This window comes from Siphateles boraxobius, unplaced genomic scaffold (assembly GCF_051911475.1).
Source record: "Siphateles boraxobius isolate OS27281-9 unplaced genomic scaffold, OSU_SipBor_1 52, whole genome shotgun sequence".
NCBI classification, from domain to species: domain Eukaryota; kingdom Metazoa; phylum Chordata; class Actinopteri; order Cypriniformes; family Leuciscidae; genus Siphateles; species Siphateles boraxobius.
The window spans coordinates 402,460-430,284 of record NW_027509164.1 but is presented as its reverse complement, the minus strand read 5'-3'; the positions used below and the strand labels follow the sequence as shown (position 1 = coordinate 430,284).

The 27,825-nt window shown below is 46.2% G+C and overlaps 1 protein-coding gene, 8 non-coding genes and 2 pseudogenes across 9 annotated transcripts; all 11 read left to right on the top strand.

Moving 5' to 3' along the window:
• The first annotated feature begins 1,366 nt into the window (after nucleotides 1–1,366).
• Nucleotides 1,367–26,518, top strand: LOC143713529 (uncharacterized). Its single transcript, XM_077204860.1, has 5 exons — nucleotides 1,367–4,712; nucleotides 20,204–21,556; nucleotides 25,064–25,200; nucleotides 25,249–25,882; nucleotides 26,466–26,518. The coding sequence occupies exons 1-5, from the start codon at nucleotides 1,367–1,369 to the stop codon at nucleotides 26,516–26,518; spliced, it is 5,523 nt and encodes a 1,840-aa protein (XP_077060975.1).
• On the top strand, nucleotides 5,198–5,373 carry LOC143713733 (U2 spliceosomal RNA; annotated as a pseudogene).
• Nucleotides 5,808–5,971, top strand: LOC143713634 (U1 spliceosomal RNA). The gene has a single exon (XR_013195189.1). It is a non-coding gene; the product is annotated as a U1 spliceosomal RNA (small nuclear RNA).
• LOC143713691 (U2 spliceosomal RNA) lies at nucleotides 7,091–7,281 on the top strand. Its single transcript, XR_013195241.1, has one exon. It is a non-coding gene; the product is annotated as a U2 spliceosomal RNA (small nuclear RNA).
• Nucleotides 7,716–7,879, top strand: LOC143713599 (U1 spliceosomal RNA). Its single transcript, XR_013195155.1, has one exon. It is a non-coding gene; the product is annotated as a U1 spliceosomal RNA (small nuclear RNA).
• On the top strand, nucleotides 8,999–9,189 carry LOC143713690 (U2 spliceosomal RNA). The gene has a single exon (XR_013195240.1). It is a non-coding gene; the product is annotated as a U2 spliceosomal RNA (small nuclear RNA).
• LOC143713633 (U1 spliceosomal RNA) lies at nucleotides 9,624–9,787 on the top strand. Its single transcript, XR_013195188.1, has one exon. It is a non-coding gene; the product is annotated as a U1 spliceosomal RNA (small nuclear RNA).
• On the top strand, nucleotides 10,899–11,089 carry LOC143713698 (U2 spliceosomal RNA). Its single transcript, XR_013195247.1, has one exon. It is a non-coding gene; the product is annotated as a U2 spliceosomal RNA (small nuclear RNA).
• Nucleotides 11,524–11,687, top strand: LOC143713598 (U1 spliceosomal RNA). Its single transcript, XR_013195154.1, has one exon. It is a non-coding gene; the product is annotated as a U1 spliceosomal RNA (small nuclear RNA).
• On the top strand, nucleotides 18,275–18,452 carry LOC143713742 (U2 spliceosomal RNA; annotated as a pseudogene).
• Nucleotides 18,887–19,050, top strand: LOC143713595 (U1 spliceosomal RNA). Its single transcript, XR_013195152.1, has one exon. It is a non-coding gene; the product is annotated as a U1 spliceosomal RNA (small nuclear RNA).
• Nucleotides 26,519–27,825: the final 1,307 nt, after the last annotated feature.

Sequence of the window (27,825 nt, the reverse complement as noted above, 5' to 3'; positions counted from 1 at the left end):
TGAGGAGGCACCACAGCGTGCGTTTTAAATTTAAACCAAAAGAGGATGGCACTCTCCGGGTCATGTCCAGGCTGGACTTTTCTAGGAAGTGCATCCAACAGTTACTCGGTTTTAAGGTTGTGGACATAAACTGCCTGTTGACTCTGCCCCTGAATCATGGCTTTGATGTAAGTTTATCTTCTGCTTCCTTGCTAAGTACTTTTTGGACTCGATTTGAAATGTGTAAAGCCAATTTCTCCATGTTCACTGTGGAAAAACTGACTGATAATTCACTGAAAGTTGTGATTGTCAGGATGTTTAATGAAACAGTTAGTGGAGAAGATATTTCTGTATGGTTGGCAAGATATTGCTCTATTCGTGGACAACCAGTCAAGGTTTTAGATGAAGACGGTATCTGGAGCTGTGCGTGGAGAGTGCCCATTAAACAATGGGCAGATCCCAACAGCTACCATGGCCTGAGTCAAATACCTTCTATGATTGTGTTGGGAGAGAATAGAGGCTACATCCATTACCAAGGGATGCCCAAGCTATGCCGCAAGTGTGGCAAACTTGGACATCTCGCCGAGGCATGCCAAGAAGTAGTGTGTAGGAAGTGCAGAGAAATTGGGCACATTTTTGAAGAGTGCCAAAATGGCAGAAAGTGCAACCTCTGTGGAGAATCATCCCATCTCTACAGAGACTGCCCTAAAAGTTTTGCCAACAAGTTAAAAAGCAACAAAATGGCCGCCCCACCCAAAGAACAAACAATTGAGGAGGCGGGCCCCGAGGTTTCGGCGGGAAATTCAAACCCCCAGCCAGCCTCAGGGATTGGACAGGAAGGAGGAAGTGGGGCGGCCACAGGGGCGGAGTCAATTCTGGCAGTTGGTGAGGGGGAGGAAGCCAATCCTCAAAATGAAATTGAAAAAGAAGACAGTATGGAGGATGAAGAGGAGGAAATGGCTTCCTCCCTAGTAACCGTGTCTGAGGTTAGTGTGTCCACGAGTGGGAGTGAAACAGATGTTTCGCTCCCCAATGCTCAAGTGCAGAAAAGAACTGCGAGATCTCCTCTGGTTCAAACAGAGGAGAAAAAGCTGCGGGTAGCGCATCGGCTAGATAGTTCCCCCATGGAAGATCTAGACCGTATGTGGCCCGCAGAATCTCCTAATGAAGTCTCTTTTCTGCATTTCAAGCTAAGAACATCATCGCCAAAGGATTCGCAAGAGGCCTTCTCTGCGAGCCCTGAGGCGTCAAGCACTTGCCCCCCTGATCCCAGCTCATCTGGGGAAAAGGGAAGGCAAGTGCAACAAGAAATAACATGATTTTAATTATACCTCTGTAGTCCCTTGGTTGCTTTTAAATGTCTCACACCCTTTTAACCATACTGCTCATGGCTCTCACTATCTCCACAATCAATGTGAGAAGTGTGAAGAGCAATATACGAGCACAGAGTGTGTTATCCTTTTTAAAATCTTTTAAGTCAGATGTGTTTTTATTGCAAGAATGTGGTCTGCCTTTTTTAACAAATTACAGGAAGTGGGAGGAGATTTGGACCCCAGGACTTTCCATCTGGAGTGGGTCCAATTTTAACAAAAATGACGGTGTTGCTATTTTAGTAAAAAATCCCCATGTTTTGGTGAAGGGCAGCACTGTGGTGAGGGATGGGCGGGCAATTTTAGCTAATCTGACTTTTTTAGGTAAGGATTTTAACATTTTAAATGTGTATGGTTTTACAGGTAAAAACAACAGGTATGAGCTTTTAGAAGACCTGCAGCCCCACATGCTCGGGAGGGCTCCCCTAGTGGTAGCAGGGGATTTTAATTGTGTTTTATCAAGACAGGATAGAAAGAGGGTAGGAGAGGATTTTAAGGTCGACAAGACATCGGTTTTATTACAAAATATAGTCAAAGATTTTAAGTTAGTTGACTGCTTTAAAACAATGCATCAAAGAGAGGAGGGCTTCACCTGGTTCAGTGGTGATGGCGCCAGAGCCTCTCGAATTGACTATGTTTTTACAAGGGACTGCCCACCGACCGATGCTACATTGAGCCCCCTCTTCTTTTCTGATCACATGATGCTCTCCTGCACCCTTTCACTACCCACGGGTGTGACCGTAGGGGGAGGGCTGTGGAAGCTGAACTGCTCCCTATTAGAGGATGAGGAAGTGATTAGTGAATATAGGGAGCAGTTCAGCCAATGGCAGACCCTCCAAGACTTTTTCGACTCACGTGCACAGTGGTGGGAGATGGTGAAACAAAGGACAGGACGGTTTTTTAAACAAATTGGAAAAGAAAAAAAGAATAAAGAAAAAAGACGCATGATGGGGCTGCAAAAAAGACTGCAGAGATATTTTAACCTTTTAAACAGTGGATTGGATTTCACAGAAGAAATTAAAGAAGTAAAGAAAGAAATGTCAGATTTGTCCGAAACAAAGACTAAAGGTGTCATTTTAAGATGTAAGGAGAGAGAAATAGAAGAAGGGGAAAAGTGTACTAGATATTTTTTTAAAAAGACAATAACACGGGGAGGGTCAATTAATACTTTAAAAACTTTTACAGGTGGGGAGGTAAATACAACAGATCTGATTTTAGGGGAAATTGAAAGTTTTTACAATAATTTATACAGCACTAAAGAGGTACACAATGGCATCTTAGAGGAAGTTTTAGGGTTTTTAGACAAAAAGGTAAAGAGTCCAGATGTGCTTTTATCCCAAGATTTTACTCTTTTAGAAATGCACAAAGCGCTAAAAGGTTTTAAAAAGGGGAAGTCCCCAGGCTTGGATGGACTCCCCTTTGAGTTTTATCTGACTTTCTGGGACATTTTAGCACACGACTTATTGACAGTTTTTAAAGAACTTGAGACTCTTGACAGACTTCCAGACAGCTTTAGAGTAGGGATAGTTACATTACTATACAAAAAAGGGGACAAGACTGACCTGAGAAACTGGCGACCAATCACTCTTTTAAATTATGATTGTAAACTTTTTAGTAAGATTTTAGCTACACGTATGTCGACTGTTTTAGAGGACGTAATCCACCTGGATCAAGCATGCGCTGTGCCCGGCAGGAAGATCACGGACAGCCTGGTACTGATCAGAGACGCCATCTGTTTTGCGAGAGACAGAAACATTCGGCTAGTAGTCCTAAATTTAGATTTCGAAAAAGCCTTTGATCGCGTCTCGCACCAGTACCTGTTCCAGGTACTGGAAAAAATGGGGTTTCCTGGGAGGTTTATAGCCTGGGTGGGACTGCTGTACAACGATCTGTCTAGCAGAATTTTGGTTAACGGGCATTTATCCAAAGCTGTAAAACTCTACAGCGGCGTCCGTCAGGGGTGTCCTTTATCTCCCCTTCTGTATGTGGCTTGTATTGAGCCACTGGCACAAATCTTGAGAAGGGATAAATGGATTAAAGGACTAGACATCCCAGGGACTGGTGGACTGACGGCGACCTGTGTTTTATATATGGATGACGTGACCCTTTTAGCGACTGACCTTTTATCAGTACGAAGAGCAATGGACTTGACTGACTGGTACGGTCGGGCCTCGGGCGCCAAGCTCAATAGGAGTAAGTCCGAGGCCCAGCTCTTCGGGCCGTGGGGGAACGTGGACACAGTTGGACTAGATTTGGATTTTAAAGACAATGATTTGAAAATTTTAGGTGTAAAATTTGACAGAGAGGGTGGAGGACAAGGAAACTGGACTGACATGTTAGGGAAAGTCAGGCAAAGACTGGGCTTTTGGGGACTGAGACAATTGACGTTTGAAGGCAAGATTTTAATTTTTAAAGCTGTGATTTTACCACTGATTTTACTTGTCTGTTCTGTTTTTAGTCCCCCAAGACGATTCCTGGCCAACCTGGAGAGGGCGGTATTTTATTTCCTGTGGGGGTCCAAGTGGGAACGACTAAAGAGGGAGGTCGTCAAAAAGAAAAAAGAGAATGGCGGGAAAGGCCTCCCAGACCCCCACCTGTTTTTAGGCAGCCGCTTTGCCGCCCTCCACATCCAGTACGCACTGACCCCATCCAGAGAACACAAGACAGCAGCCATGACCCGATTCTGGATGGGGTCATACCTAAGAACTTTGAAAATTTTACCCATTGATCTTAAAAGTCCTGTGTCTTTTAATTTGTCAAAAGAGCATAGTTTTATTAAGAAATTTTTAAAGAAATATCTTTTAGAGACAAATGATGCCACCATTTTAACTAACCATAAGTCTCTTATCTCTCTTGTGCAGGATCGAGAATCGGTGAGCCCGGTTCCAGGCCTCACACTAGGTGAGGCCAAAGATGTTTGGAGGAACGCAGCCCACCCAGCTCTCCAGAACAGGCTTAAAGACTTGTCGTGGATGGTGGCTCATGAGATCCTCCCGGTCAGGGCGGTTATGCACTCCAGAGGCATGGCCAAAAACTCCACCTGCCCACGGTCCGGATGTGGTTCCCCGGAGACCGTTCGACATCTGCTCTGGGAGTGCGGCGAAGCGCGGGACCTGTGGGCCAAGACCGGCCCCCTGTTTTTCCCGTGCCTGCCAGCGGGTGGGGCCCAGGTGGACTACAAGCTCGCCATCCTGGGGGTGGGTCAGGGCTTGAAAGAGCTGACACAACCAAAATTTTCCTCGCTCTGGCTCACCCTAAACGTGATCAAGGATGCCATCTGGGTCACCAGAAATCTGCTGGTGGGGAAACGCGTGACGGTCCCCCTCCACGCGTGCGAGCAGAAAATAAGATCAACGCTGCAGGGTGGGCCGCACGTCGTTATTCGGATGGGGGGGCCGGGGTCACACGTAGAAGGTCCCGGCCGCCACCGACCCTGGCCGCCCGTAGATGCACCCTCACCACACCGGCTACGGGAACAGCGGGCCAGCGGGCCGGAGGAGAGGGGATCTCCGCTGGGCACCAGAAGCGGGGAGTCTGGGGCCTGTTCTGGAGACCTGGAGTGAATGGACAATCTTGATAGGGACTCACCCTCGATCCTGTACAAGAGATGTTTTATTTGGCATATTTTATTGTTTTATTGTTTTATATTTGCATTCCTATTTTATTTTAATCCATTTTACCTTTACTTTAAAACAACACACAACATACATGGACTTTTACACAACACATCAACATAACTGATTTTTAACTGTAACTTATGTCCTTTTTGTTGTTTTAAGATATGTGCAAAAATGTGATTTTATAAGGAAAAAATGGATATTGAAAGAATGGAATGAAACAATGTGACAATAAACTTTTTTCGAAAGAAAAATCTGTTCTTATCAGTTTAATATCTGATACGTGCCCTACCCGGGCACCATATATTAAATTGATTTTTGGAACTGGGAGATGGAAGAGGGGCTTGCTCCGTCCACTCCACGCATCGACCCGGTATTGCAGTACTTCTGGGAACGGTGCACCCCCAAAAACTGTGTTCAATGAAAGAGATGTTTTAGTCTTGTGTGGCAGCAGGTGTTAATGGAAGTAACGTATATTGCTGTGTATGGGTGCTTTAAAGGTGTTGTAGGTGATCATATGCTATACAGGTAATGGTGGTGTGAGAGGGAAAAAAAAACAACAACTCTGTTCTTATCTCGTTTAACATCTGATTCGTCCACTATCCGGTGACCGCGTATGAAATTGATTTTTGGCTCATGGATCCGGAGCATGAAAACAACATCATCCACAACAACAACAGCAAAAGAGCCCGACTCTGCAGGTTTTTGATGTCTCTCTCTTATCTCTTGGAGTTTTTACGAATGAGCTGATGAGTTGAATCAGGTGTGTGTTTGATTGTCCGACCGTTGGTGAGGATTGCGGAGAGGGACACGGTGCCTCTGACGGGAGGCCTGGGAATTCATACTTACCTGGCAGGGGAGACACCATGATCAGGAAGGTGGTTCACCCAGGGCGAGGCTCGGCCATTGCGCTCCGGTTGTGCTGACCCCTGCGAATTCCCCAAATGTGGGAATCTCGACTGCATAATTTATGGTAGTGGGGGACTGCGTTCGCGCTCTCCCCTGGACACACTGGTTAAAAGAGCAGATTGTTCGAGTTCCTCTTCTTCTGGTAGTTAACGACCTAGGAAGTCCAGAGAATTGAACTGCAGTGGTTGATCGAGAGATGTAAAACTCTCAACCTAGGACCAGTCTGCAAAAGTAGGGCTGTTTTTTAGTTTTTTTTTTCATCATTCTTCAAATAATCTCCATTATTCAACCAGCGCTTTTATTGGCAGCAGTGGTCCTAGAAGCAAAGTTGTTCCGAATGAGGAGTTCTATCATGTGGTATGAATACCTTGTGCATGTGTGAAAAATCACCTGACATACAGTCGCCTATGGCCGTATTCATGTTGTTGTTTTTACTGTTTACAGCGCCACCAAGTGGCCAGTCGCCACATCCCTTTTCACCTGAGCACAGGCTGAGCCCGTGCACAGGTGTACCGACTTGGGTGTAATTGTCTCATTCCGTTGGAGAGTTATGGCCATTTAAGTAAAGCCCGCCTCGCCCACTCCCAACGTTTTGGCGTCCCGTCGCCAACGTGAATCGAAATTCCGACTTTTTTCCCCATCGCTGTCGGCAATCAGACTCCAGGGAATCTTTCTGCACCGGTTTGGGTCAGATCGGGCGAAAGACCTAGGACTAGTGTGCAAAAGTAGCTTTTTCACAAAATCCCAAATACCCGAAAATCTCGCCAGCGCAACCATCGAATCCGAGGCCTGCGTCTTGTTCGGCCCGAGCCAAGGATTCCGGTGATGTAAGACACTTGGGTCTGCGACGGACGGTTCAGGAGTTACGAGGCATTTCGTACTTCTGATCGCTGCAGCGCCACCTTGGGGCCGAGCCTTGGTGATGTTGTAGACCGGGCGGGTACTACCATCCCTCAAGAGTTTCAAGTCTCTACGACGTACGCTTTGGTCTGCCCGCTCACTTTTAGGGCAGAATGTTTGTTGGTCCAAAATCCCAGGTTGCACTCCAAAGTGTCGTGTTGTGCGCTCTGCTGTGATCCATTTTCGGTGTCAACAGTCAAGCTGAGCTTGTATTGCTGTGAGCTGAGCTTGTTTGTTGGCGACCTTTAGACCTTCTCGCCACGGCCCAGGTGGGCGTGGCCTTTGACGGCTCCCCCGCCTCTGCGTCATTGTGTCATCGCTTCTCGGCCTTTTGGCTAAGATCAAGTGTAGTATCTGTTCTTATCAGTTTAATATCTGATACGTGCCCTACCCGGGCACCATATATTAAATTGATTTTTGGAACTGGGAGATGGAAGAGGGGCTTGCTCCGTCCACTCCACGCATCGACCCGGTATTGCAGTACTTCTGGGAACGGTGCACCCCCAAAAACTGTGTTCAATGAAAGAGATGTTTTAGTCTTGTGTGGCAGCAGGTGTTAATGGAAGTAACGTATATTGCTGTGTATGGGTGCTTTAAAGGTGTTGTAGGTGATCATATGCTATACAGGTAATGGTGGTGTGAGAGGGAAAAAAAAACAACAACTCTGTTCTTATCTCGTTTAACATCTGATTCGTCCACTATCCGGTGACCGCGTATGAAATTGATTTTTGGCTCATGGATCCGGAGCATGAAAACAACATCATCCACAACAACAACAGCAAAAGAGCCCGACTCTGCAGGTTTTTGATGTCTCTCTCTTATCTCTTGGAGTTTTTACGAATGAGCTGATGAGTTGAATCAGGTGTGTGTTTGATTGTCCGACCGTTGGTGAGGATTGCGGAGAGGGACACGGTTCCTCTGACGGGAGGCCTGGGAATTCATACTTACCTGGCAGGGGAGACACCATGATCAGGAAGGTGGTTCACCCAGGGCGAGGCTCGGCCATTGCACTCCGGTTGTGCTGACCCCTGCGAATTCCCCAAATGTGGGAATCTCGACTGCATAATTTATGGTAGTGGGGGACTGCGTTCGCGCTCTCCCCTGGACACACTGGTTAAAAGAGCAGATTGTTCGAGTTCCTCTTCTTCTGGTAGTTAACGACCTAGGAAGTCCAGAGAATTGAACTGCAGTGGTTGATCGAGAGATGTAAAACTCTCAACCTAGGACCAGTCTGCAAAAGTAGGGCTGGTTTTTAGTTTTTTTTTTCATCATTCTTCAAATAATCTCCATTATTCAACCAGCGCTTTTATTGGCAGCAGTGGTCCTAGAAGCAAAGTTGTTCCGAATGAGGAGTTCTATCATGTGGTATGAATACCTTGTGCATGTGTGAAAAATCACCTGACATACAGTCGCCTATGGCCGTATTCATGTTGTTGTTTTTACTGTTTACAGCGCCACCAAGTGGCCAGTCGCCACATCCCTTTTCACCTGAGCACAGGCTGAGCCCGTGCACAGGTGTACCGACTTGGGTGTAATTGTCTCATTCCGTTGGAGAGTTATGGCCATTTAAGTAAAGCCCGCCTCGCCCACTCCCAACGTTTTGGCGTCCCGTCGCCAACGTGAATCGAAATTCCGACTTTTTTCCCCATCGCTGTCGGCAATCAGACTCCAGGGAATCTTTCTGCACCGGTTTGGGTCAGATCGGGCGAAAGACCTAGGACTAGTGTGCAAAAGTAGCTTTTTCACAAAATCCCAAATACCCGAAAATCTCGCCAGCGCAACCATCGAATCCGAGGCCTGCGTCTTGTTCGGCCCGAGCCAAGGATTCCGGTGATGTAAGACACTTGGGTCTGCGACGGACGGTTCAGGAGTTACGAGGCATTTCGTACTTCTGATCGCTGCAGCGCCACCTTGGGGCCGAGCCTTGGTGATGTTGTAGACCGGGCGGGTACTACCATCCCTCAAGAGTTTCAAGTCTCTACGACGTACGCTTTGGTCTGCCCGCTCACTTTTAGGGCAGAATGTTTGTTGGTCCAAAATCCCAGGTTGCACTCCAAAGTGTCGTGTTGTGCGCTCTGCTGTGATCCATTTTCGGTGTCAACAGTCAAGCTGAGCTTGTATTGCTGTGAGCTGAGCTTGTTTGCTGGCGACCTTTAGACCCTCTCGCCACGGCCCAGGTGGGCGTGGCCTTTGACGGCTCCCCCGCCTCTGCGTCATTGTGTCATCGCTTCTCGGCCTTTTGGCTAAGATCAAGTGTAGTATCTGTTCTTATCAGTTTAATATCTGATACGTGCCCTACCCGGGCACCATATATTAAATTGATTTTTGGAACTGGGAGATGGAAGAGGGGCTTGCTCCGTCCACTCCACGCATCGACCCGGTATTGCAGTACTTCTGGGAACGGTGCACCCCCAAAAACTGTGTTCAATGAAAGAGATGTTTTAGTCTTGTGTGGCAGCAGGTGTTAATGGAAGTAACGTATATTGCTGTGTATGGGTGCTTTAAAGGTGTTGTAGGTGATCATATGCTATACAGGTAATGGTGGTGTGAGAGGGAAAAAAAAACAACAACTCTGTTCTTATCTCGTTTAACATCTGATTCGTCCACTATCCGGTGACCGCGTATGAAATTGATTTTTGGCTCATGGATCCGGAGCATGAAAACAACATCATCCACAACAACAACAGCAAAAGAGCCCGACTCTGCAGGTTTTTGATGTCTCTCTCTTATCTCTTGGAGTTTTTACGAATGAGCTGATGAGTTGAATCAGGTGTGTGTTTGATTGTCCGACCGTTGGTGAGGATTGCGGAGAGGGACACGGTGCCTCTGACGGGAGGCCTGGGAATTCATACTTACCTGGCAGGGGAGACACCATGATCAGGAAGGTGGTTCACCCAGGGCGAGGCTCGGCCATTGCGCTCCGGTTGTGCTGACCCCTGCGAATTCCCCAAATGTGGGAATCTCGACTGCATAATTTATGGTAGTGGGGGACTGCGTTCGCGCTCTCCCCTGGACACACTGGTTAAAAGAGCAGATTGTTCGAGTTCCTCTTCTTCTGGTAGTTAACGACCTAGGAAGTCCAGAGAATTGAACTGCAGTGGTTGATCGAGAGATGTAAAACTCTCAACCTAGGACCAGTCTGCAAAAGTAGGGCTGTTTTTTTTTTCATCATTCTTCAAATAATCTCCATTATTCAACCAGCGCTTTTATTGGCAGCAGTGGTCCTAGAAGCAAAGTTGTTCCGAATGAGGAGTTCTATCATGTGGTATGAATACCTTGTGCATGTGTGAAAAATCACCTGACATACAGTCGCCTATGGCCGTATTCATGTTGTTGTTTTTACTGTTTACAGCGCCACCAAGTGGCCAGTCGCCACATCCCTTTTCACCTGAGCACAGGCTGAGCCCGTGCACAGGTGTACCGACTTGGGTGTAATTGTCTCATTCCGTTGGAGAGTTATGGCCATTTAAGTAAAGCCCGCCTCGCCCACTCCCAACGTTTTGGCGTCCCGTCGCCAACGTGAATCGAAATTCCGACTTTTTTCCCCATCGCTGTCGGCAATCAGACTCCAGGGAATCTTTCTGCACCGGTTTGGGTCAGATCGGGCGAAAGACCTAGGACTAGTGTGCAAAAGTAGCTTTTTCACAAAATCCCAAATACCCGAAAATCTCGCCAGCGCAACCATCGAATCCGAGGCCTGCGTCTTGTTCGGCCCGAGCCAAGGATTCCGGTGATGTAAGACACTTGGGTCTGCGACGGACGGTTCAGGAGTTACGAGGCATTTCGTACTTCTGATCGCTGCAGCGCCACCTTGGGGCCGAGCCTTGGTGATGTTGTAGACCGGGCGGGTACTACCATCCCTCAAGAGTTTCAAGTCTCTACGACGTACGCTTTGGTCTGCCCGCTCACTTTTAGGGCAGAATGTTTGTTGGTCCAAAATCCCAGGTTGCACTCCAAAGTGTCGTGTTGTGCGCTCTGCTGTGATCCATTTTCGGTGTCAACAGTCAAGCTGAGCTTGTATTGCTGTGAGCTGAGCTTGTTTGTTGGCGACCTTTAGACCTTCTCGCCACGGCCCAGGTGGGCGTGGCCTTTGACGGCTCCCCCGCCTCTGCGTCATTGTGTCATCGCTTCTCGGCCTTTTGGCTAAGATCAAGTGTAGTATCTGTTCTTATCAGTTTAATATCTGATACGTGCCCTACCCGGGCACCAAATATTAAATTGATTTTTGGAACTGGGAGATGGAAGAGGGGCTTGCTCCGTCCACTCCACGCATCGACCCGGTATTGCAGTACTTCTGGGAACGGTGCACCCCCAAAAACTGTGTTCAATGAAAGAGATGTTTTAGTCTTGTGTGGCAGCAGGTGTTAATGGAAGTAACGTATATTGCTGTGTATGGGTGCTTTAAAGGTGTTGTAGGTGATCATATGCTATACAGGTAATGGTGGTGTGAGAGGGAAAAAAAAACAACAACTCTGTTCTTATCTCGTTTAACATCTGATTCGTCCACTATCCGGTGACCGCGTATGAAATTGATTTTTGGCTCATGGATCCGGAGCATGAAAACAACATCATCCACAACAACAACAGCAAAAGAGCCCGACTCTGCAGGTTTTTGATGTCTCTCTCTTATCTCTTGGAGTTTTTACGAATGAGCTGATGAGTTGAATCAGGTGTGTGTTTGATTGTCCGACCGTTGGTGAGGATTGCGGAGAGGGACACGGTTCCTCTGACGGGAGGCCTGGGAATTCATACTTACCTGGCAGGGGAGACACCATGATCAGGAAGGTGGTTCACCCAGGGCGAGGCTCGGCCATTGCACTCCGGTTGTGCTGACCCCTGCGAATTCCCCAAATGTGGGAATCTCGACTGCATAATTTATGGTAGTGGGGGACTGCGTTCGCGCTCTCCCCTGGACACACTGGTTAAAAGAGCAGATTGTTCAAGTTCCTCTTCTTCTGGTAGTTAACGACCTAGGAAGTCCAGAGAATTGAACTGCAGTGGTTGATCGAGAGATGTAAAACTCTCAACCTAGGACCAGTCTGCAAAAGTAGGGCTGTTTTTTAGTTTATTTTTTTCATCATTCTTCAAATAATCTCCATTATTCAACCAGCGCTTTTATTGGCAGTAGTGGTCCTAGAAGCAAAGTTGTTCCGAATGAGGAGTTCTATCATGTGGTATGAATACCTTGTGCATGTGTGAAAAATCACCTGACATACAGTCGCCTATGGCCGTATTCATGTTGTTGTTTTTACTGTTTACAGCGCCACCAAGTGGCCAGTCGCCACATCCCTTTTCACCTGAGCACAGGCTGAGCCCGTGCACAGGTGTACCGACTTGGGTGTAATTGTCTCATTCCGTTGGAGAGTTATGGCCATTTAAGTAAAGCCCGCCTCGCCCACTCCCAACGTTTTGGCGTCCCGTCGCCAACGTGAATCGAAATTCCGACTTTTTTCCCCATCGCTGTCGGCAATCAGACTCCAGGGAATCTTTCTGCACCGGTTTGGGTCAGATCGGGCGAAAGACCTAGGACTAGTGTGCAAAAGTAGCTTTTTCACAAAATCCCAAATACCCGAAAATCTCGCCAGCGCAACCATCGAATCCGAGGCCTGCGTCTTGTTCGGCCCGAGCCAAGGATTCCGGTGATGTAAGACACTTGGGTCTGCGACGGACGGTTCAGGAGTTACGAGGCATTTCGTACTTCTGATCGCTGCAGCGCCACCTTGGGGCCGAGCCTTGGTGATGTTGTAGACCGGGCGGGTACTACCATCCCTCAAGAGTTTCAAGTCTCTACGACGTACGCTTTGGTCTGCCCGCTCACTTTTAGGGCAGAATGTTTGTTGGTCCAAAATCCCAGGTTGCACTCCAAAGTGTCGTGTTGTGCGCTCTGCTGTGATCCATTTTCGGTGTCAACAGTCAAGCTGAGCTTGTATTGCTGTGAGCTGAGCTTGTTTGTTGGCGACCTTTAGACCCTCTCGCCACGGCCCAGGTGGGCGTGGCCTTTGACGGCTCCCCCGCCTCTGCGTCATTGTGTCATCGCTTCTCGGCCTTTTGGCTAAGATCAAGTGTCTGGTCCTAGGGTAGAGACAGCGATCGCCTCTTGGAGGTTTTTCCGGCTTGGGTCCTTCAGTGACTTGAGCCCCAAACTTTTGAGAGGTACATTGATCCAGCTGCTTTTATTCCGGTTCTGTTTTAAGGTAAGACCTTTTTATCTATTTATTTATTTATTTATTGTTTTTTAAAGTTTTAGGCTGTTGGTGTCTCCACCATGTCGGCTGCCCGTGCCGGCATGAGGAGGCACCACAGCGTGCGTTTTTTATTCAAAGAAGTTGAGGGGAAGCTCCTGGGGATGTCACGTCTTGACTTCTCCAGGAAGCTGATCCAAAAAACTCTAAATTTTAAACCTGATGATCTGAATTGCATCGTGACTCTGCCCCTGAACAAAGGATTTGATGTTAGTTTTAGAGCGGTTTCCCACCTGAATGATTTCTGGCACAGATTTGAAGTAGCTAAATCCCAGCTGTCCATGTTTACTGTTGAAAAGCTCTCTGACAACACACTTAAAACTGTGATTGTTAGAATGTTTAATGAGACAGTGACTGGGGAGGACATTTGTGTCTGGCTGGGCAGATTTTGCACAGTTCGAAGCCAGCCAGTCAAGGTTTTAGATGAGGATGGTATTTGGACATGCTCCTGGCGAATTCCCATTAAACAATGGGAAGACGCTGGGGGCTACCAGGGCCTGAAGCATCTGCCTTCTATGATTGTGTTGGGTGAGAACAGAGGCTACATTCACTACCAGGGTATGCCCAAATTATGTAGAAAATGTGGAAAGTTTGGGCACTTAGCTGAAGCATGCCAGGAAATGATATGTGGGAAATGCAGAGAAATTGGTCATACTTTTGAAGAGTGTACCAATGGCAGGCGGTGCAACCTCTGTGGGGAGTCATCCCATCTCTACAGAGATTGCCCTAAAAGTTTTGCCAACAAACTGAAAGGCAACAAAATGGCCGCCCCACATGTGGAACAAACAAAAGAGCAAAGGAAGGAGGAGGCGGTCCCTGAGGTTTTGGCGGGAAATTCTATTTCCCAGCCAGCCTCAGGGAGTGGGCAGGAGGAAGGAAGTGGGGCGGCCACAGGGGCGGAGTCAAGTTTTAACAGCGAACAGAGTGAGGAAGCCGTTCCCCAACAAGAGAGAAGTGAAAACAAAATGGAGGAGGAGGAGGAGGATGCAACGGCTTCCTCACTCTACACCGTATCGGAGGTTAGTGTGGTGGATAGTGGGGGTGAATCCGAGGGTTCACTCCCCAATGCTCAGGTGCAAAAAAGGTCTGCGAGATCTCCTCTGCATCAAACAGAGGAGAAAAGGCTGCGGGCATCGCATCGGCTAGATAGTTCCTCTTCGTTAGATCTAGACCGTATGTGGCCTGCAGAATCTCCCAATGAAGTCTCCTTTTTGCACGTTAAGCTTAGAACATCGTCACCGAAGGAGCCACAAGAGGTTCTCTCTGTGGACTCTGAGGCGGCGAGCATTTGCCCTCCTGATCCCAGTTTTTCTGGGGAAAAGGAGAAGCAAGTGCTACATGACATAACATGATTTTAATGTAACTTTCTGCAGTCTTTTGGTTTTATCCTTCTATTAATGCTTGTATTTTTAACTATACTGCTCATGGCCCTCACTATCTCTACAATCAATGTGAGAAGTGTGAGGTCTACTTTGCGAGCACAGAGTGTGTTATCCTTTTTAAAAACTTTTAAGTCAGATGTGTTTTTATTGCAAGAATGTGGTTTGCCCTTTTTAACAAATTACAGGAAGTGGGAGGAGATTTGGACCCCAGGATTTTCCATTTGGAGTGGGTCCAATTTTAACAAAAATGACGGTGTTGCTATTTTAATAAAAAATCCCCATGTTTTGGTGAAGGGCAGCACTGTGGTGAGGGACGGGCGGGCAATTTTAGCAAATCTGACTTTTTTAGGTAAGGATCTTAACATTTTAAATATGTATGGTTTTACTGAAAAAAATAACAGGTATGAGCTTTTAGAAGACTTGCAACCCCACATGCTAGGCAGGGCTCCCCTAGTGGTAGCAGGGGATTTTAATTGTGTATTATCAAAAAAGGACAGAAGGAGGGTAGGAGAGGATTTTAAGGTCGACAAGACATCGGTTTTATTACAAAATATAGTCAAAGATTTTAAGTTAGTTGACTGTTTTAAAACAATGCATCAAAGAGAGGAAGGCTTCACCTGGTTCAGTGGTGACGGTGCCAGAGCCTCTCGAATTGACTATATTTTTACCAGGGACCTCCCGCCGACCGATGCTACATTGACCCCCCTCTTTTTTTCCGACCACATGATGCTGTCTTGCACTCTTTCACTCCCCACGGGTGTGACTGCAGGGGGAGGGCTGTGGAAGCTGAACTGTTCCCTATTAGAGGACGAGGAAGTGGTTAGTGAGTATAGGGTGCAGTTCAGCCAATGGCAGACCCTCCAGGACTTTTACGACTCACGTGCACAGTGGTGGGAGATGGTGAAACAAAGGACAGGACGGTTTTTTAAACAAATTGGAAAAGAAAAAAAGAATAAAGAAAAAAGACGCATGATGGGGTTGCAAAAAAGACTGCAGAGATATTTTAACCTTTTAAACAATGGATTGGATTTTACAAATGAAATAAAAGAAGTAAAGAAAGAAATGTCAGATCTGTCTGAAACAAAGAGCAAAGGTGTCATTTTAAGATGTAGAGAAAGGGAGTTAGAGGAAGGAGAGAAGTGTACCAGGTATTTTTTTAAAAAGACAATAGCTCGGGGAGGGTCGATCAATATTTTAAAAACTTTTAGAGGGGGGGAAGTAAATACAACTGACCTGATTTTAGGGGAAATTGAAAGTTTTTACAGTAATTTATACGGCACTAAAGAGGTACACAATGGCATCTTAGAGGAAGTTTTAGGGTTTTTAGATGAAAAAGTTAAGAGTCCAGATGTGCTTTTATCCCAGGATTTTAATCTTTTAGAATTGGAAAAAGCTTTAAAGGGTTTTAAGAAGGGGAAGTCCCCGGGCATGGACGGACTCCCCTTTGAGTTTTATCTGACTTTCTGGGACATTTTAGCACATGACTTACTTACAGTTTTTAAAGAATTTGAGACTCTTGACAGACTTCCAGACAGCTTTAGAGTAGGGATAGTTACATTACTGTACAAAAAAGGAGACAAGACTGACTTGAGAAACTGGCGACCAATCACTCTTTTAAATTATGATTGTAAACTTTTTAGTAAGATTTTAGCTACACGCATGTCGACTGTTTTAGAGGACGTAATCCACCTGGATCAAGCTTGCGCTGTGCCCGGCAGGAAGATCACGGACAGCCTGGTACTGATCAGAGACGCCATCTGTTATGCGAGAGACAGAAACATTAGGCTTGTAGTCCTAAATTTAGACTTTGAAAAAGCTTTTGATCGGGTCTCGCACCAGTACCTCCTTCAGGTACTGCAAAAAATGGGCTTTCCAGAGAGGTTTATAGCTTGGGTGGGACTGCTGTATGAGGGCTTAAGCAGCAAATTTCTTGCAAATGGGCATCTTTCCAAAGCTGTAAATATCCACAGCGGTGTCCGTCAGGGGTGTCCTTTATCTCCCCTTCTGTATGTGGCTTGTATTGAGCCACTGGCACAGATCTTGAGAAGGGATAAATGGATTAAAGGACTAGATATCCCAGGAACTGGTGGACTGACGGCGACCTGCGTTTTATATATGGATGACGTGACCCTTTTAGCGACTGACTTTTTATCAGTACGAAGAGCAATGGACTTGACTGACTGGTACGGTCGGGCCTCGGGCGCCAAGCTTAACAGGAGTAAGTCCGAGGCCCTGCTCTTCGGGCCGTGGGGCGAAGTGGACACAGGAGGACTAGATTTGGATTTTAAAGAAAAGGATTTGAAAATTTTAGGAGTAAAATTTGACAGGGAGGGTGGAGGACCAGGAAACTGGACTGACATGTTAGGGAAAGTCAGACAAAGACTGGGCTTTTGGGGACTAAGACAACTGACGTTAGAAGGCAAGATTTTAATTTTTAAAGCAGTGATTTTACCACTAATTTTACTTGTCTGTTCTGTTTTTAGTCCCCCAAGACGATTCCTGGCTAAGTTGGAGAGGGCGGTATTTTATTTCCTGTGGGGGTCCAAGTGGGAACGAATCAAGAGGGAGGTGGTTAAAAAGAAAAAAGAGAATGGCGGGAAAGGCCTCCCAGACCCCCACCTGTTTTTAGGCAGCCGCTTTGCCGCCCTCCATATCCAGTATGCACTGACCCCATCCAGAGAACACAAGACAGCAGCCATGACCCGATTCTGGATGGGGTCATACCTAAGAAGTTTGAAAATTTTACCCATTGATCTTAAAAGTCCAATGTCTTTTAATTTGTCAAAAGAGCATAGTTTTATTAAGAAATTTTTAAAGAAATATCTTTTAGAAACAAATGATGCCACTGTTTTAACTAATCACAAGTCTCTCGTCTCTCTTGTGCAGGATCGAGAATCGGTGAGTCCAGTTCCAGGCCTCACACTAGGTGAGGCCAAAGACGTTTGGAGGAACGCAGCCCACCCAGCTCTCCAGAACAGGCTTAAGGACCTGTCGTGGATGGTGGCTCATGAGATCCTCCCGGTCAGGGCGGTCATGCACTCCAGAGGCATGGCCAAAAACTCCACCTGCCCACGGTCCGGATGTGGTTCCCCGGAGACCGTTCAACATCTGCTCTGGGAGTGCGGCGCTGCGCGGGACCTGTGGGCCAAGACAGGCCCCCTGTTTTTCCCGTGCCTGCCAGCGGGTGGGGCCCAGGTGGACTATAAGCTCGCCATCCTGGGGGTGGGTCAGGGCTTGAAGGAGTTGACACCACCAACGTTTGCCTCGCTCTGGCTCACCCTCAACCACATCAAGGATGCCATCTGGGTCACCAGAAACCTGCTGGTGGGGAAACGCGTGACGGTCCCCCTCCACGCGTGCGAGCAGAGGATAACATCAACGCTGCAGGGTGGGCCGCACGTCGTTATTCGGATGGGGGGGCCGAGGTCACACGGAGAAGGTCCCGGCCGCCACCGTACCTGGCCGCCCGTAGATGCACCCTCACCACTCTGGCTACGGGAACAGCGGGCCAGCGGGCCGGAGGAGAGGGGATCTCCGCTGGGCACTGGAAGCGAGGAGTCTGGGGCCTGTTCTGGAGACCTGGAGTGAATGGACATTCTTGATAGGGACTCACCCTCGATCCTGTACAAGAGATGTTTTATTTGGCATATTTTATTGTTTTATTGTTTTATATTTGCATTCCTATTTTATTTTAATCCATTTTACCTTTACTTTAAAACAACACACAACATACATGGACTTTTACACAACACATCAACATAACTGATTTTTAACTGTAACTTATGTCCTTTTTGTTGTTTTAAGATATGTGCAAAAATGTGATTTTATAAGGAAAAAATGGATATTGAAAGAATGGAATGAAACAATGTGACAATAAACTTTTTTCGAAAGAAAAAAAAATCTGTTCTTATCAGTTTAATATCTGATACGTGCCCTACCCGGGCACCATATATTAAATTGATTTTTGGAACTGGGAGATGGAAGAGGGGCTTGCTCCGTCCACTCCACGCATCGACCCGGTATTGCAGTACTTCTGGGAACGGTGCACCCCCAAAAACTGTGTTCAATGAAAGAGATGTTTTAGTCTTGTGTGGCAGCAGGTGTTAATGGAAGTAACGTATATTGCTGTGTATGGGTGCTTTAAAGGTGTTGTAGGTGATCATATGCTATACAGGTAATGGTGGTGTGAGAGGGAAAAAAAAACAACAACTCTGTTCTTATCTCGTTTAACATCTGATTCGTCCACTATCCGGTGACCGCGTATGAAATTGATTTTTGGCTCATGGATCCGGAGCATGAAAACAACATCATCCACAACAACAACAGCAAAAGAGCCCGACTCTGCAGGTTTTTGATGTCTCTCTCTTATCTCTTGGAGTTTTTACGAATGAGCTGATGAGTTGAATCAGGTGTGTGTTTGATTGTCCGACCGTTGGTGAGGATTGCGGAGAGGGACACGGTGCCTCTGACGGGAGGCCTGGGAATTCATACTTACCTGGCAGGGGAGACACCATGATCAGGAAGGTGGTTCACCCAGGGCGAGGCTCGGCCATTGCACTCCGGTTGTGCTGACCCCTGCGAATTCCCCAAATGTGGGAATCTCGACTGCATAATTTATGGTAGTGGGGGACTGCGTTCGCGCTCTCCCCTGGACACACTGGTTAAAAGAGCAGATTGTTCGAGTTCCTCTTCTTCTGGTAGTTAACGACCTAGGAAGTCCAGGGAATTGAACTGCAGTGGTTGATCGAGAGATGTAAAACTCTCAACCTAGGACCAGTCTGCAAAAGTAGGGCTGTTTTTTAGTTTTTTTTTTCATCATTCTTCAAATAATCTCCATTATTCAACCAGCGCTTTTATTGGCAGCAGTGGTCCTAGAAGCAAAGTTGTTCCGAATGAGGAGTTCTATCATGTGGTATGAATACCTTGTGCATGTGTGAAAAATCACCTGACATACAGTCGCCTATGGCCGTATTCATGTTGTTGTTTTTACTGTTTACAGCGCCACCAAGTGGCCAGTCGCCACATCCCTTTTCACCTGAGCACAGGCTGAGCCCGTGCACAGGTGTACCGACTTGGGTGTAATTGTCTCATTCCGTTGGAGAGTTATGGCCATTTAAGTAAAGCCCGCCTCGCCCACTCCCAACGTTTTGGCGTCCCGTCGCCAACGTGAATCGAAATTCCGACTTTTTTCCCCATCGCTGTCGGCAATCAGACTCCAGGGAATCTTTCTGCACCGGTTTGGGTCAGATCGGGCGAAAGACCTAGGACTAGTGTGCAAAAGTAGCTTTTTCACAAAATCCCAAATACCCGAAAATCTCGCCAGCGCAACCATCGAATCCGAGGCCTGCGTCTTGTTCGGCCCGAGCCAAGGATTCCGGTGATGTAAGACACTTGGGTCTGCGACGGACGGTTCAGGAGTTACGAGGCATTTCGTACTTCTGATCGCTGCAGCGCCACCTTGGGGCCGATTGGGCCGAGCCTTGGTGATGTTGTAGACCGGGCGGGTACTACCATCCCTCAAGAGTTTCAAGTCTCTACGACGTACGCTTTGGTCTGCCCGCTCACTTTTAGGGCAGAATGTTTGTTGGTCCAAAATCCCAGGTTGCACTCCAAAGTGTCGTGTTGTGCGCTCTGCTGTGATCCATTTTCGGTGTCAACAGTCAAGCTGAGCTTGTATTGCTGTGAGCTGAGCTTGTTTGTTGGCGACCTTTAGACCCTCTCGCCACGGCCCAGGTGGGCGTGGCCTTTGACGGCTCCCCCGCCTCTGCGTCATTGTGTCATCGCTTCTCGGCCTTTTGGTTAAGATCAAGTGGTTGTCTTTTTGATCTTTGGAGAAGGAATGATGGCAGGTGCAGCTGCGCCTTCAGTCCCAAGGGCGGGACTGAGAAATACGTTGCGTTTCCAAATGAAGGAGCCTGTGATGGAGATGATGGAAAGAGAAGTGTTTGCACGGGTTATACTTTTGGACAAGATGAAGTTGAAAGTGGAGGACGTGTACTGCTTGCAGACCAACAGAATGGAAAAATGCTTTGATGTAACGCTGAGTACTGTGGAAATGTACAAAGATGTGATGGATAAAGTTGGAAAGATTGGCAAAGAAGGTATCATGGGGAAATTCAATGTGGTAAGCCTTGACAGACCCAATTTCAGAGTCATCACTTTGCACATGTTCAATCCATACGTTACTGATGAAGCATTGATGACGTTCCTTGCTAATTATGCTGAAGTCCTCACACCTGCAAGATATTTAAAAGATGGTGTTGGTTTATGGACTGGGAAAAGACAATTCCAAGTTCTTCTAAAAACTGACGAGAGTGGTTTTGAGGGGTTGATGCACCCTCCTGCATATTTCAACATTGGGGCTGATAAAGGTTTTCTGTTCTACTCTCGGCAGCCCCCTTTTTGTAGGAGGTGTAGACGGTACGGGCACGTTGATGGCAGGTGTGGTGAAGAAAGATGTCGGCGGTGTTTCAAGCTAGGTCACACGGCAAAAGATTGCAGCGTTCCTAAGACTTGCCACAGCTGCGGCTCATTAGACCACTTGATGAAGGATTGTAAGGTGGGTCGGAGGCAGCATGGCAGAGGATGGGGTGTGGGAGAAACAGAGAGACAGATGGAGGAGGTTGGCCAACAAGATGTCATGGTGCAACATGTAAAGGAGAAGATGGCGGTTGTGGAGGGAAAGGAGGGGGCCAAAGCGGCGGTGGAAGGTAATGCGACTGAGGAAGTGGAAGATGTGATGGTTGCTTTCTTGGAGGCATTGAACGGGGAACATTTCAGAGTCGCAGAGCAGCGCCCAAATGACGTGGAAAGCGTGATGGAGGTGGAGGGACAAGGCCTCCTAGAGGGATCGAGAGGAGAAGAAAGTCAGCTGGTTAGGAAGGCAGAAAAGATAAAGGAGAGACCAGGCAAGAGGGCGAGAGCTGAAGAGATGCTAAAGTTAAGCTTTTCGGAGGAATCCTCGTCCACAGACAGTCAAGAGGGGCTTGAGATGGACAATGCTAGGCCCTTATTTCTGCTGACAGAGGGGAAAGTTAGCAGCGAAGATGAGGATCAGATGGATGATTCAGTGGGTCTTAGCGAGGTTCCTATTCGCTGGTCGGATTTGGTTGTCAGTGACACTGGGTCCACAAGTTTGGAGGGACAAGAGACAAAGGGTACTCCACTGGCAGAATAAATGTTCTGCAGTGATGAATTGACTGTGGGGTCCATAAATGTTAGAGGTATTAGGGACTCGGTGAAGCGTAAAGCTGTTTTTTCTTTTTTAGGAAATTATAGGTGTAATGTGTTTTTTTTACAAGAAGTTCATTTAAAGAGTCTAGAGGATTCTAGGAAATTTACAAAAGAGTGGGGGAGAGGTGGAGCAGTATGGAGTGTGGGGGGGGTTTATTCTTCAGGGGTCGGGATTTTGTTTTGGGATAAAGAGATTGAAGTCATAAATCATTTCATTGTTTCTCCGGGGAGGGTGATTGGGGCTGATGTAAAGTGGAGGGGGGGAGAATATAGATTGCTTTCAGTTTACGCTCCTCAAACTGTTGATGAGAGAAAGGAAATGTTTGAAATGTTGTTAACAGTTTGTGCCACCAATAAGCAAATTATAATGGGAGGGGATTTTAATTTGCAATTGAAAGATATAGAGGACAGCAGTCTGACGGTGTTGGAAGGGGTTCTGCAAGGGCATGGGTTGGTAGATGGGGGCCAAGGGGTTAATCCAAAGGTTTGTGTAACAACGTGGAGGAACTCTAGAGGGGTGGAGAAAAGGTTAGATTATGTTTTTTTTTCTAAGACTTTTGTTTTGGAAAGGGGTGGAGTAAGGCCTGTGTTTTTTTCTGATCATGAAATGGTTTGGTTTGTAGTTAAAGGGAATAATTTAATGTTTGGTAAGGGGTACTGGAGGATGAATATTGAGGTATTGAAGGAGAAACAATTTTGTGATGAGTATGTATTCTTTTTTAGGGGGTTGGAGGGGTTAAAGGTCCTGTATAGCGATGTCGGGGGATGGTGGGAAATGGTTAAGAGTCGCTCAAAGGAATGGATTGTTAAATACTGTAAAAGAAGGATGAGGAAGATTTGGAGACAGGCAGGAACTTTGCAAAGAGATTTAGAGTTGAAGTTTGAAGAGTACAATGTTGGGGGTACTTTTGACTGGGACATGGTTCATTCCCTGAAGAGACAGATAAGGTTGATTTATGAAGACCAAGCTAAAAGGTTTTTGTTTAAAAGAAGACAGGAGACTCGAGAGAACGGGGAAAGTTGTAATGCAGCCCTTTTTAGATCTGTGAGGGATCGTAAAGAGAAGCAAGCAATTGTTGAGTTAAAAGATAAGGAGGGAGTGATTTTGACGAAAATAGAGAAAATAAGTGGATATGTAGAAGAGCATTTCAAACAGTTTTTTAGTGAGAGAAATATAGTTGTGGAGAAAAGTGAAATGTTTGTTAAATTTCTGGCAAATACAGTTCCGGAGGATGTAAAGGAAGAGTTGAGCTCCCCTATAACAATCGAAGAGGTCGAGGGAGTATTGAAGCGGATGGGTAAAGGTAAAGTACCAGGGGTTGATGGCTTACCGGTTGAATTTTATGTCAGATTTTTCAATATATTAGGCCCTTATTTGGTGGAGATGGTTAGAGAGGTGTTGGAGAACAAAAAAATAAAAGGCTCAATGTCAATCGGGGTTATGACCCTTCTTTATAAAAAAGGTGAAAGGGCAGATATTGCTAATTATAGGCCGCTTACAATGCTAACTGTGGACTACAAGATCATAGCAAAACTTTTGGCAGACAGACTGAAGAAAGCCCTACCTCATGTAGTGCATGTCGATCAAACATGTGGGGTAGTGGGTCGCAGTACTAAATGGAACTTGCAGCTTATTAGGGATGCCATTGCGTGGGCTGAAGATAGGGACCTTCCATTGATGGTGGTTAGTCTAGATCTAGCTAAAGCATTTGATAGGGTGAATAGATGGTTTATGTTCAAGGTTATGGAGAGGATGGGATTTGGGGAAGTCTTCATAGGATGGATTAGAACGCTGTATAAAGAAGCTAGTTGTTTGGTCCAGGTGAATGGGAGGTTAGGCCAGGGTTTTGAGATAAGGGAGGGAGTGAGGCAAGGGTGTCCTCTCTCACCATTACTCTTTATTCTTTATATGGAGCCGGTGGCAGAGGCAATCAGAATAGATGGTAGGATAAAGGGCTTGACGATACCTGGCAGCAAGGGTACTGTAGTTAAGTTATCACAGTATGCGGATGACACTACGTTGCTGTTGGAGTCAGATAAGTGTCTTGAAAGAGCCTTGTACTTATTTGGGGAGTTTTCTTTAGCGTCTGGGGCTTGCTTAAACATTTCAAAGTCATCTGTCAAGTTCTTTGGAAGGTTTAAACAGAGACTAGATGGAATTGGTGGTCTGCAGGTGTGTGAGGGCCCTGTTAAAATTTTGGGCATACATTTTCAGAATGAAGGGTCAGCAACTCTGAACTGGATTGGCCGTATTGCATCAGTACAGATGAGGCTGGCTAGATGGAAGGGGCGGAGGTTAACATTGATGGGGAAGGTTTTGATATTGAAGATGGATGTGTTGCCCGTGTTTCAGTATTTAGCTTACATTTATCCTTTACCAGCATGTATGAGGAAGGTGGTAATGAGGTTACTATTTAATTTTGTTTGGGGTGGTAGGTATGAATACGTGAAGAGGTCTGAAATGTTCAACCCTGTTAGCAAAGGAGGACGGGATGTGCCTCATATACCTTTAAAACTTGACTGCTTGTTTGTGTCTTCCATTCTAGCACAGTTAGCTGAGCCATTGAAGCATCCATCATGGTTTTTTCTTAGGTTGTTTTTTTCCTATCAGGCGAGGCATGTAATGAGGTGGTCCAACGATGGTCCAAGAGCAGAGGTGCAGCCTTGGCACTACAAGCATGCCGCTAGGTGGATGAGTAAATATCCTGAGAGTAAGGAGGTGGAAGTTTGTTTGGAGCAGAGGAAGTTGTATGGGATGGTAAGAGAAAGGGTGTCCAGTGTAGTTCAGGTTGGGGTTCCGCAGTTGGTGTGGACGAATATTCAGCCAAAAAACCTTGAGAATAGTTTAAAAGATCTTAATTGGTTATGTTTTTTGAGGCGTCTACCAGTGAAAGAGATTATGTACAGGCATGGGTTAGCTAAGGATGGAAGTTGTCCTAGAGAGGGGTGTTCTGGAGAAGAGACTATCAGGCACGCATTTTGGGAGTGTGCCTTTGCTCAGAGAGTGTGGACAAAGGGAGAGAGGTTATTAAGAATGATTTCAGGTAGCTTTAAGGTTTCTAGTGAGAATATAATGGAGGGCATTAGGTGCAAGAGGGGTGAAGGGAAAGATATCTTTTTGCTTTGGTTAATAATGAGTTTGATAAAGAAAGGACTGTGGGAAGAAAGGAAATGTATAAGTAGGGGGAAGGGGAAAAATTCGGCAGAGGGAGTAATACAGGGTGTGGAGGCTGAATTAAGGGGAAGGATTAGGTGGGATTGTCAAAGGTGGGGCAAACATGCTGCTAGAGAAAGGTGGAAAAATTTGTTTGAATTGTAATGTGATGGATATATGTAGAATGTATGAGAAATAATATAAAAAAAAAAAATAAAAAAAAAAAAAATCGATCGCTTCTCTGCCTTTTGGCTAAGATCAAGTGTCTGGTCCTAAGGTAGAGACAGCGATCGCCTCTTGTTGGACTTGGTCTCGTGTGTTGCTTGTCACACGGGACACACACCCTTCAGGAGGTACATTGACAAGCGGCTTTTAATTGACGACTCGTTCTACGAGGAATCTTCTGGTTTTAAGGTAAGCAGGTTTTAATTTATTTATTGTATATTTATTGTTGGGTTTTAGCCGCAGCAGGCTAGTGGTGCCTCCAACATGTCGGCTGCTCGTGCCGGCATGAGGAGGCACCACAGCGTGCGTTTTAAATTTAAACCAAAAGAGGATGGCACTCTCCAGGTCATGTCCAGGCTGGACTTTTCTAGGAAGTGCATCCAACAGTTACTCGGTTTTAAGGTTGTGGACATAAACTGCCTGTTGACTCTGCCCCTGAATCATGGCTTTGATGTAAGTTTTGCTTCTGCTTCCTTGCTAAGTACTTTTTGGACTCGATTTGAAATGTGTAAAGCCAATTTCTCCATGTTCACTGTGGAAAAACTGACTGATAATTCACTGAAAGTTGTGATTGTCAGGATGTTTAATGAAACAGTTAGTGGAGAAGATATTTCTGTATGGTTGGCAAGATATTGCTCTATTCGTGGACAACCAGTCAAGGTTTTAGATGAAGACGGTATCTGGAGCTGTGCGTGGAGAGTGCCCATTAAACAATGGGCAGATCCCAACAGCTACCATGGCCTGAGTCAAATACCTTCTATGATTGTGTTGGGAGAGAATAGAGGCTACATCCATTACCAAGGGATGCCCAAGCTATGCCGCAAGTGTGGCAAACTTGGACATCTCGCCGAGGCATGCCAAGAAGTAGTGTGTAGGAAGTGCAGAGAAATTTGGCACATTTTTGAAGAGTGCCAAAATGGCAGAAAGTGCAACCTCTGTGGAGAATCATCCCATCTCTACAGAGACTGCCCTAAAAGTTTTGCCAACAAGTTAAAAAGCAACAAAATGGCCGCCCCACCCAAAGAACAAACAATTGAGGAGGCGGGCCCCGAGGTTTTGGCGGGAAATTCAAACCCCCAGCCAGCCTCAGGGATGGACAGGAAGGAGGAAGTGGGGCGGCCACAGGGGCGGAGTCAATTCTGGCAGTTGGTGAGGGGGAGGAAGCCAATCCTCAAAATGAAATTGAAAAAGAAGACAGTATGGAGGATGAAGAGGAGGAAATGGCTTCCTCCCTAGTAACCGTGTCTGAGGTTAGTGTGTCCACGAGTGGGAGTGAAACAGATGTTTCGCTCCCCAATGCTCAAGTGCAGAAAAGAACTGCGAGATCTCCTCTGGTTCAAACAGAGGAGAAAAAGCTGCGGGTAGCGCATCGGCTAGATAGTTCCCCCATGGAAGATCTAGACCGTATGTGGCCCGCAGAATCTCCTAATGAAGTCTCTTTTCTGCATTTCAAGCTAAGAACATCATCGCCAAAGGATTCGCAAGAGGCCTTCTCTGCGAGCCCTGAGGCGTCAAGCACTTGCCCCCCTGATCCCAGCTCATCTGGGGAAAAGGGAAGGCAAGTGCAACAAGAAATAACATGATTTTAATTATATCTCTGTAGTCCCTTGGTTGCTTTTAAATGTCACACACCCTTTTAACCATACTGCTCATGGCTCTCACTATCTCCACAATCAATGTGAGAAGTGTGAAGAGCAATATACGAGCACAGAGTGTGTTATCCTTTTTAAAATCTTTTAAGTCAGATGTGTTTTTATTGCAAGAATGTGGTCTGCCTTTTTTAACAAATTACAGGAAGTGGGAGGAGATTTGGACCCCAGGACTTTCCATCTGGAGTGGGTCCAATTTTAACAAAAATGACGGTGTTGCTATTTTAATAAAAAATCCCCATGTTTTGGTGAAGGGCAGCACTGTGGTGAGGGATGGGCGGGCAATTTTAGCTAATCTGACTTTTTTAGGTAAGGATTTTAACATTTTAAATGTGTATGGTTTTACAGGCAAAAAAAACAGGTATGAGCTTTTAGAAGACCTGCAGCCCCACATGCTCGGGAGGGCTCCCCTAGTGGTAGCAGGGGATTTTAATTGTGTTTTATCAAGACAGGATAGAAAGAGGGTAGGAGAGGATTTTAAGGTCGACAAGACATCGGTTTTATTACAAAATATAGTCAAAGATTTTAAGTTAGTTGACTGCTTTAAAACAATGCATCAAAGAGAGGAGGGCTTCACCTGGTTCAGTGGTGATGGCGCCAGAGCCTCTCGAATTGACTATGTTTTTACAAGGGACTGCCCGCCGACCGATGCTACATTGAGCCCCCTCTTCTTTTCTGATCACATGATGCTCTCCTGCACCCTTTCACTACCCACGGGTGTGACCGTAGGGGGAGGGCTGTGGAAGCTGAACTGTTCCCTATTGGAGGACGAGGAAGTGGTTAGTGAGTATAGGGAGCAGTTCAGCCAATGGCAGACCCTCCAAGACTTTTTCGACTCACGTGCACAGTGGTGGGAGATGGTGAAACAAAGGACAGGACGGTTTTTTAAACAAATTGGAAAAGAAAAAAAGAATAAAGAAAAAAGACGCATGATGGGGCTGCAAAAAAGACTGCAGAGATATTTTAACCTTTTAAACAGTGGATTGGATTTTACAGAAGAAATTAAAGAAGTAAAGAAAGAAATGTCAGATTTGTCCGAAACAAAGACTAAAGGTGTCATTTTAAGATGTAAGGAGAGAGAAATAGAAGAAGGGGAAAAGTGTACTAGATATTTTTTTAAAAAGACAATAACACGGGGAGGGTCAATTAATACTTTAAAAACTTT